This window comes from Peromyscus californicus, unplaced genomic scaffold (genome assembly GCF_007827085.1).
Source record: "Peromyscus californicus insignis strain IS unplaced genomic scaffold, ASM782708v3 Scaffold_15__1_contigs__length_86483966, whole genome shotgun sequence".
Classification (NCBI taxonomy): Eukaryota; Metazoa; Chordata; class Mammalia; order Rodentia; family Cricetidae; genus Peromyscus; species Peromyscus californicus.
In genome coordinates this window covers 71,256,545-71,266,178 of record NW_026294447.1, presented here as the reverse complement: position 1 = coordinate 71,266,178, position 9,634 = coordinate 71,256,545, and the positions used below count along the sequence as shown (strand labels likewise).

At 44.8% G+C, this 9,634-nt stretch overlaps 1 protein-coding gene across 4 annotated transcripts in view; it reads left to right on the top strand.

Moving 5' to 3' along the window:
- Dnal1 (dynein axonemal light chain 1) overlaps window positions 1-8,299 on the top strand; it is a 49,322-nt gene extending 41,023 nt beyond the window's left edge. For all 4 annotated transcript variants that reach the window (XM_052739333.1, XM_052739335.1, XM_052739334.1 and 1 more), the window contains 3 exons: window positions 1,084-1,210; window positions 2,608-2,748; window positions 5,199-8,299. In XM_052739333.1, coding sequence (XP_052595293.1) covers window positions 1,084-1,210; window positions 2,608-2,748; window positions 5,199-5,239 — 309 coding nt within the window. In that variant the 3' untranslated portion in view covers window positions 5,240-8,299. The remainder of the gene's footprint in view (window positions 1-1,083; window positions 1,211-2,607; window positions 2,749-5,198) is intronic.
- Window positions 8,300-9,634: the final 1,335 nt, after the last annotated feature.

Below are 9,634 nucleotides of genomic sequence, written 5' to 3'. Positions count from 1 at the left end.
AACCAGGTGTTGGTGGCTCGTGCCTTTAATTTAATCCCAGCATTCAGGAGGCAGAGGCAGGTTAATCTCTGTGAGTTCAAGACCAGCCTGGTCTACAGAGTAAGTTCCAGGACAGGCTCTAAAGCTACAGAGAATCCTGTCTCCAAAAAAAAAAAAAAAAAAAAAAGAGGCAGTATAATACAACTTTTATGCTATAATAGAAAGACCAATTATTTGAAACTAAAGTTTATATATCAAAATGATAAGATGAGGGTGAAGAGATAGCTCAGTTGGTAAAGTGTTTGCTCCACAAGCATAACTTGTTATGTTTGACCCTCAGAACCCACTTAAAAAGAACGATAGTATGTGATTATAATCCCAGAGCTGGGGAAGTGGAGATGGGGTCCCCGAGGCTTGCTGGCCAGACATCCCAGCCACATTGGTGATCCCCAAGCCAGTGAGAGACCTTGTCGCAAAGAAGAAGGTAGGCAGCTGTAGGAACGACACACGCACACAACGGCAGTGTGGACCGAGTCGGGCGGCAATGAGAGGGCTGGATAGGACACAGACAGCGAATGGTCATGCTGTGTTCTGGACACAGGGGCTCGGGAATATAAAGTTCTCCTCATGTTTTAATCATTCATTTTTTCCCCTCTAGTAAATGTTGGAAAAACCTGAATTTTAGAGCAAGTTCTGATACTTGATGTAAATGAGATAAGCTAAATTGGTGTGTCTACTTTTAAGTTCTCTCAGGACCATATATTAAAACCTATAAGAAAGTAATTTGAGCCAGGCGGTGGTGGTGCACGCCTTTAATCCCAGCACTTGGGAGGCAGAGCCAAGTGGCTCTCTGTGAGTTCAAGGCCAGCCTGGGCTACAGAGTGAGTTCCAGGACAGCCAGGGCTACACAAAGACATCCTGTCTTGAAAAACCAAAAGAAAAAAGAAAGAAAGAAAGAAAGAAAAAGAAAGAAAGAAAGAAAGAAAGAAAGAAAGAAAGAAAGAAAGAAAGAAAGAAAGAAAATTCCTCTCATGTGTTTGTAAGGAAAGAGACAGGCACAAAGAGTTAAAGATAAGAATGTGAATCAGATGCTTTCTTTTCCAGGAAGCAGTAGGGGACACATTAGAAGAGCTGTGGATCTCCTACAATTTTATCGAGAAGTTGAAAGGGATCCATGTAATGAAGAAACTGAAGATCCTCTACATGTCTAATAACTTGGTAAAAGACTGGGGTAAGCTGAGAGTGCCTTGTGCTAGTCTCCTGGCTCCTGTTTCTAGAGAATAGTCAGCAGGAGCGGGGCACACTTGTGATGCACCCCCACGTTCAGGAGGCTGGGGCAGGACAGAGTGTGAGGAGTGAGACTTACCTCACAACACGCTAATAGAAAGAGAAAGCACCCAATTAGAGGGAGTACATAAACCAGGGCCTTTATTTCTAAACACAGAGAGACAGCTCTGGGAATAACTCTAGGAATTCCCAAACTTTAAACACAGGAAGCATGCTGGGCAGCAGTGGCGCGAGCCTTTAGTCCCAGCACTCGGGAGGCAGAGCCAGGCGGATCTCTGTGAGTTCAAGGCCAGCCTGGTCTACTGAGCGAGATCCAGGACAGGCACCAAAACTACACAGAGAAACCCTGTTTTGAACCAAAGGGGGAAAAAATACAAGAAGTATATATTTAACTATTTACTTAGACCTGGGAAGATGGCTTCATGGGCAAAGTGTTTGCCCCCCAAACATGAGGACCTTAGTTCAGATCCCCAGTGGTCCTGTAAGAGCTGGGAATAGGTAATGGCATCTGTAATCCAAGTGGTGGTGGGGAGGGGAGACGGGGATCCTGGGGCTGATGAGCAGCCAGTCAAGCTGAATCAGTAAGCTCATGTTCAGTGCAGACCCTGCCTCAAAGAATAAAGTGAAGAGGATTTGAGGTAGACACCTAATGCCAACTTCAGGTTTCTACATCCACACAGACATGCACACGTGTATGCTCGTGTACACAGACATGCACACGTACACATTGACTTACAGTGAATATGGTTGCATAGGTCCTGGCCCTGTTAATCATGAAAAAGTGTATTATCCAAAGGCTGAAGAGTGTCATTTCAATTTAATAAATGTGGAAGGCTGATTTAATGCCTGCTTTGCTTTGCCTCTATGTGCATGTTATATCCTTTCAGGATGGTCTCACACCATGCTGTGTATACCATGTTGGACGGGAACATTGTTCCAACCACTCAGTTCACAGCTGAGAGGGAAATGTTCAATACGATAATGTTTCTAAAACTGTTGAAAGTTCTGTAATAAGGACTTGAATGAGTCATTTCGAGAATTCAGAGACCCAGGCAGGTTGGCTCAGCCTGCTCTGATGCAGTGCCTCTGATATTTACTGCTCTCGTCAACCCTGACCCTTCTCTGCTCACCCCGTCCATCATTAGAAGAGACAAGTCTTCATTTTCCCTCCCATCCCATAATGCCCTCACACGATGACTTTCTTAGTAAAGTTTCCCTTGTCTTCACATCTTAAAGCACTGTCCTGCAGAATCACAATGGAGTTAGTGACTGAATGCTGCCTCCAACACCGTAGCGTGTGACCCCCGTTATCGGTGTGGACAGTGTCCTTTGTGTTTGCAGCTGAGTTCGTGAAGCTGGCAGAACTGCCTTGCCTGGAAGACCTGGTGTTCGTGGGCAATCCCCTGGAGGAGAAGCACTCTGCTGAGGGTAACTGGATCGATGAAGCGACCAAGAGAGTCCCGAAGCTGAAAAAGCTGGATGGTGAGTGCCTCTCCTCACACCCTTGCGTCACCGTGCTCCCCTCCTGCAGTCCTGCTCTGTGACTCTTCACCCCTTCTTCATAACTACTGTGTAAAGCTCTGCAGTCAAACCATTTATCCTGACAAGTAACTGCAGCATTTGTTATTAAGTGGGGCTGCAGCCTGCTAGAGCATTGGTTCCCAACCTGTGCGTCATGGCCCCTTTGGCAAACTTCTGTCTCCAAAAATATTACATTGTGATTCATAAGATCCATAACAGTAGCAAAATGACAGTTATGAAGGAGCAACAGAATAATGTTATGGTTGGGGGGGGGTCACCGCAGCCTGAGGAGCTGTATTGAAGGGTCGCAGCACTGTGCTAGAGGGACCACTGTGCTAGAGGGACCCTTCAGAATCTCTAGGGAGAGTTAAGGAGATGTATATAGTTTAAAAAATGTGCTCAGGTTATTCTGATATGCTTCCTAAGGAAGAAAAGTGCTCTCTGTTCTTGAGGTGAGCATTAGAGCCCTACACAGCCCTTAAGTAGCTACTTCTATACCCAAAACAAGAAGCAACTTAATTGGGGTGTAATTGACATAATTAACTTGACATATTCAAAGTATAAGTTTTAACATGTATAATCATCACCACTGTCAAGAAAATAATCGTGGGCTGGGGTGATGGCTCAGTTGGTCAGGTGCTTGCCTTACAAGTATAAGGCAAGTATAAATCCTTACGTAAAGACTTGCGTTTGATCCCCAAAGCCCATGTGAAAAAGCTGTAGTGCAGACTTTTGGTCCCAGCACTGGGGAGGTGAGGACAGGTGGGTTCTTGGGGCCTGCTGGCCAGACAGCCTATCCTAGTCAGCAAGCTCCAGGCTAGAGAGAGTCTCTCTCTCTCTCTCTCTCTCTCTCTCTCTCTCTCTCTCTCTCTCTCTCTCTCTCTCTCTCTCTCTCTCTCTCTCACACACACACACACACACACACACACACACACACACACACACACACAAGATAGAAGGGCTAGAAAAGTAGCTCAGTGGTTAAGGGTACCTGCTATATAATCATGAGAGCTGGGTTCAGATCTTGGCACCCACGTAACAAGCTAGGCATCCCACAAATACATAGAACTCCAGCTCTGAGATCTGACACTGTCTTCTGGTCTCCAGGGACACTATACTCATGTTCACAAACCCATAGGGTCTACATTAGGGGTTCTGTTTCATTCTATTTTTTGGAGACAGGATCTTGCCATGTAAAAATAAAAATAAAAAGTAGGTAAATAAAATATTTAAAAGCAAGGTGGACTGAAGTGAAATCCTAATTAGTCTTAACAATAAAAACCCGGAGTCATATATCAGGGTGAAAACTGAAAGAGCAGAGCAGCAGCCACCAGAGACTTCTTACCTCTACGAATCCTCAGACTGAATGGGCCAAGATCCTGTCTCCACACCTCCCTAGTGCTGGGATTAAAGGTGTGTGCCACCTGCCTGGCCTCTGTGTTAACTAGTGGCTAGCTTTATTTGTCAGAACACAAACAAAATGTCATACAACAGTGGACAGCACCTGAGGAACCATATGTAAGGTTGTTTTCCAGCACCCACATGTACACACACATACAAAAAGATGAACTCAATAAACTAAGGTTTCTTGTGCTCTTCGCAGCCCCTCATTCCTTCTCCCCATCACCTAGACTCTGCTGCTTTCTGTCTCTAGATCAGTCTGCTCCAGAGCTTTAAACGTGTCCCTTTCTCCCCTCAGACACATACCGAGGCATAAAATGACATGATGCAGGAGTAATCATGAGGCAGATCGGCTCCCAAGATATTAGTAATGTTCTAGTTCCCAGACTATACAGGAGTGCAGTTAGCCTTGTGACCCTTTAAATAATTTAGACTGCATTTGCATGAATATTTCACATTAAAGAGAAGAAGGCTAAGAGTATGTACTTAGCATGTGTAAGGCCTTGGGTTCAATCCCCAGCAGAAATAAAGGGCCAGGTGGGAAAATAGAAGATAATCTCAGCCATCCTGTGTTCACCTTTGCTTGAACTCGAGGCCCCCTGGGCTTATTTGTCTTCGTTCTTCTTGGGCTGCATAGAGAGGGTGAAAGCCTTCCCTTAAGAAGGAGACAAGTCAGGTGTGGTGGTGTAGGCCTTTAATCCCAACACTGTGGAGGCAGAGGCAGGCGGATCTCTGTGAGTTCAAGGCCAGCCTGGTCTACAGAGTGAGATTCAGGACAGGCTCCAAAGCTACACAGAGAAACCCTGTCTCGAAAAACCAAAACAAACAAACAAACAACAAAACAAAACAAAAACTCAGCACTCTCGAGATAGAAATTGGAGGATCTCTGAGTTCAAGTTCAGCCTGGTCTACATAGCAAGTTCCAGAATAGCCAGGACTGCATAGAGAGACCCTGTCTCAAAAAACAGAAAAGAAAGGGACCAGAAATAATATTTTCTTTTTCATTTTAGGTACTCCAGTAATTAAGGAGGATGAGGAAGAGGAAAGCTAAGGCCGTACTTTACACTTTGTATTAATTTATTTAAATGTTATGAGAACAATAGATCCGTTTTGTATGATTGTCTATTTTAAAGATTTTGTGAGGGTAGAGTTCTGAAGATAAAACACCTTTCTCACTTCCATCCTTTAAAACCCTATCAGTGTTTCTCCCTCACACCATCAGCACTGACTCTAGTCCAGCCCACTTTTGGAAACTACCAATCTCCTGGTTTTGTCCAGTTATGGACCACATCACCTGTCTCCTAAGATGTACATACCAGTCCTTTTAAGAGCAGAAGAACCAACCTGTTATCTGTACTCAGTTGCTTGGTGGTTTTTTTAGGCCAGGCATGTTAAAGGTATACTTTCAAGTCTATAAAGGTTCATGTCCTTATAACTCAGAAGCACAAATGCATTCCCCCCGCCCCCCCCCAACCTGCCGGCTCAGAAGGCAGTGTAGTGATGGGAAGCGTTCCTATTACATACAGCTGTACCTAGAGCCCAGAGTCCAAAGTCTGCTTGGAAACACTGGGGAAGAAAGGAAGACTGACTGACTTGGAGTCTTCTTAGCTCCTGCTATATTTACTTCTTTTTCCAAATATGTGTGCGCTGTCAACTGGAATTTAGGTTGTGCTACCTGGATGGCCACTCGAGTCGTTATGTACAACCAGACACCCCATGATCCCCACCAGTGACTAAGGCAACTGGCATGATCACTCCTTTGAAAGTAATGTGACTGCATTAACTCTTGGGGACCTTGCCTTATGCAAATTTAAAAAAAAAATAATTTCTTGAATCTTTAAAGCAGTAGTTGATAGTTCTAAGTACCTACCATTGAGATTTATAAAAAAATTTTCCCTAATGGTTTAGCCCGGTGCCCTTTGCTTTATGGCTATAAGGGTACAGACTTAAAGACTGAATTTGGTACCTCTAAATAAATGAAATAGTTTTTCAAGATATATTTTTGAGAAGACGTAAGTTAAGCAGCTCTTAAAGTGTATCGTGTAAGTGGTGTAGAGGGAAGAGAGATGTGGGATGGATCCCAGGCAAATGACAATATGCTGGAGATTGTCTCCTGTGGAACACTGGAGGTGTCTTCACCTCTGATCTGCAAAGCAATAGTTAGGTGTGGAGATAATTCATCATGTAAGAAAAATATCCTGAAAAATGTAAAACATCAACCCCAGACAAAGTCTTCAGTGGGCCGTGATGGAAGCATCGCCTGCAGAGAAGTCAGGCCCCCGCTGCCAAATTGTGCCTAAAGTCTCAACAGAGGCCACTGATTCTTGTTCCCACCCCCATGGGAGTCCACCTGTAAGCAATCACAGTGAAAGAGGGAAGAGACACTCTTTTTAATGATGGCCTAAGTAGGCTTGATTTGAGAGATTAAACAGCCATCATTTCAGTAAGAATTACTTTATTCCTCTAAGAGTCAAACTGATCAAAAGGGACCAGTGCTTTGACAATCAACTCTAAATCCAAACAAGAATGCCTAGTCTTGGGCTGGAGACACAGTTCAGAGGCTTCGGGCTCTTGCTCAGGACCTGAGGTGCTTCCCAGCACCCATGTGGAGGTTCACAACTGCCCGGAACGCCAGGGGATCCGACGCCCTTTTTGGCCTCCCAGGGCACCAGGCACACACATTACCCAGACATACATGGAGGCAAAACACTCATACATGTGAAATGATACATTTTTAAAAAGAAGATCTAGTCCAACTCTTATACGCTCCTTTTAAGCTTTTCTGATGGGAAGAAACTTTACCCTGCCGGGCTCAAACATTCAAAACCATTGGCATTTCTATTGTGAGCCACAGGGGCGAGACTTCATTCTCCTTGGTGATGCTGAGAGGGAACACTGTTGTTACTTGTAGTTTGCACAAAGCAAGCCCTGTTACTGTGTATGGCTGTACTTCCTGAAAGATCCCCTGGGAGTGAGTATGGGAAGGGGATGGCTTCGTACTGGATCTGTGAAATGACTTACCGTGTGTGTTTGTTTTTCCAAATTCTGTAAATGGGAAACCCCTTTCCCCATTTCTTAATGCCTTCTAATCAGTGGTGGTTCTCAGAGATATGAAAGGTGCTTTTCTGTGTCCATTTCACACAAAAATCATTTTTGGCTCTTACCCACCAATATTGGAATGGTTTTGATGAATCTCTGTCTCTGAAATTGAAACCAAAGTCACTCAGTTAGGAAATGGGATGGAAGGCTAGATCTATGAAAAAGTCAAGGCTAGCCTCTCCATAAGTTATCTTCATCTGCTGAAAATGTAGTTGACATGGGATGCATTCGGCTTGTGCCATTCAGATTGGAGACTGGACCGCTTCTGCATTCACGTGAACTTCTGCTGTTCTTATTAAAAGTGGTAGAATGCTGGAATCTGCCCAGCAGTTTAATTGTTCCCAGTCATGATGTTGCTAGATCAGAATTCTACTTTTTGTATTTCTTAATTCTGAGCTAATGGCCGTATTGTCTAACTAGGCCCTGGAAGGCTTGTGCTGTGCATGCTGCACCAGAGGTCCTCAGTGTCGGCACTGGTGACATTCTGGACTGCATACCTCACTGCTGTGGGCTGGGTATTATAGGCCATTTTGCCACAGCCCTGTCTCCCATCCCTAGATACCAGCGGCTCCTCCTCTCCAGTTACAATAACAAAAGATGACTCCAAACATCGCCCTCTGTCCCCCGGAGCAAGGGGACGCAGGGACAACCAAACTGTCCCCTAGATAAGAACCAGGGTTTCCCGTCTCGGCTCTGTTCACTGTAGCTCTCTAGTCAGAATTTTTGTGAGAAAGTCACATCTTTTACCACCATGGCTGGAGATGATTTATAGTGTCGTCCTTTGTGCAGTGCTTAATTCCACGTTCCACAGCCTTTGGAACTCGGGCATGGATGCTCCGACTTCTATCTGAAGGATTTCAACTTCAGTCATGTGTCCCTGCTCATCTTAGGACAGTGATGGTGATTTAGCCTGTCCCTCTCACTGTCAGCAAAGTCCAGCATTATGATAGATTGTTTTGTCTCTAAAGCTTAACATCTGGAATATACTTTGGAAATGTATCTTCTGCACAAGTTTTTGCAGACTGTGTCAGTCTTTTAATCCAGAAAGCATTGTGTTCAATTGCTCATGCCTGGAAATTACTGGTGCAGACTTCCAGTCCAACTGTGGTCACAGGGATGCTGTTCCTAACTGGTCAGTAACTTGGCATGCTTCCTAGAGCTGCCCTCCAAGTGGCTCTAGGGTGGAAATGTCTTGTTGAATAGGTGTTTGTTCTGATACCTTTCCCAGTGGTCTGAAAGCAAAGTAAGGAACAGCGAGAACCAGATCTGTCTTTGGCTGAGAGCTGGTGACATGGAAAGCAGAATTGAAATCTTTTACATGGGTTTTTCTTATGGTTAACATGAGAAAGCAGATGGCCAGCCCAGGAAGTTTGGATTGAATCATTTACTTTAAAAAATGGGTGGGGGGGTAGAGGGAAGTGTCTGAGGAGTCATGGTCTCTGACTGAAGTTGTAACCCATAGTTCACTGAGGTGTGAACAGTAAAGCAGCAGTAAAGGGAGAAAACCAGACTGCAAGCTGCCCTTGGCCACAGTCAGCCTGGGACACACGCGCTGTGTGTGTGGCTGACGATGAGTCTGAGCGATGAAGATCCGGGACGGCAGGGCTAGAACTGTTCTGACAGCCGACTTAACCACTTTCCTTATCTTGAGTGTGACACACTCACCTGTCCCATAGAAGTAAAAAGGTGAAAATTTAAAACCTAGGGTTACTTTTGGAATTCCATGTTTATGTATCTATCCCCACCTTTTATTCATTATTAGTTGTAAGAAAGGAAACTAAAAGGAAAAACTAGACGTCTAGCCTGATACCAATTGGTTCATTTGACACATGGAGAATCCCCCCCCCCCCCCATAGAGTTTCTCTGTGTAGTTTTGGTGCCTGTCCTGGATCTCACTCTGTAGACCAGGCTGGCCTCGAACTCACAGAGATCCTCCTGACTCTGCCTCTAGAACGCTGGGATCAAAGGCGTCTGCCGCCGCCGCCGCCCAGCCACGTGGAGAAATTTTAATTAGATTCTCATTAATTTCCCATATTGGGCAGATTAGAGAGACAACTAAATTATGCTCTAACAAATTTAGCAAGGAGGTAGAGAGAGTAAACTATTTTTTTAGTAGATTTGCACTTTAAAATTATGGGTGTGGCTGATGGTGGAAACACTCCCAAAGGGGAGGTGGAGCACTACCTAGCCTGCACACAGGTGTTCAGACTCAGGCTTCAGTCCTTGCCCACTCAGCTGAAATTGCTGTCTGTCTGCATGGTCAGTTAGGGTTTCCTGCCTTTTCCTGTTTGGGTTGCTGTGTCCAAGGTCATCCCTCTGGGAGGGTGTAAAATAGCATTCCTATTCA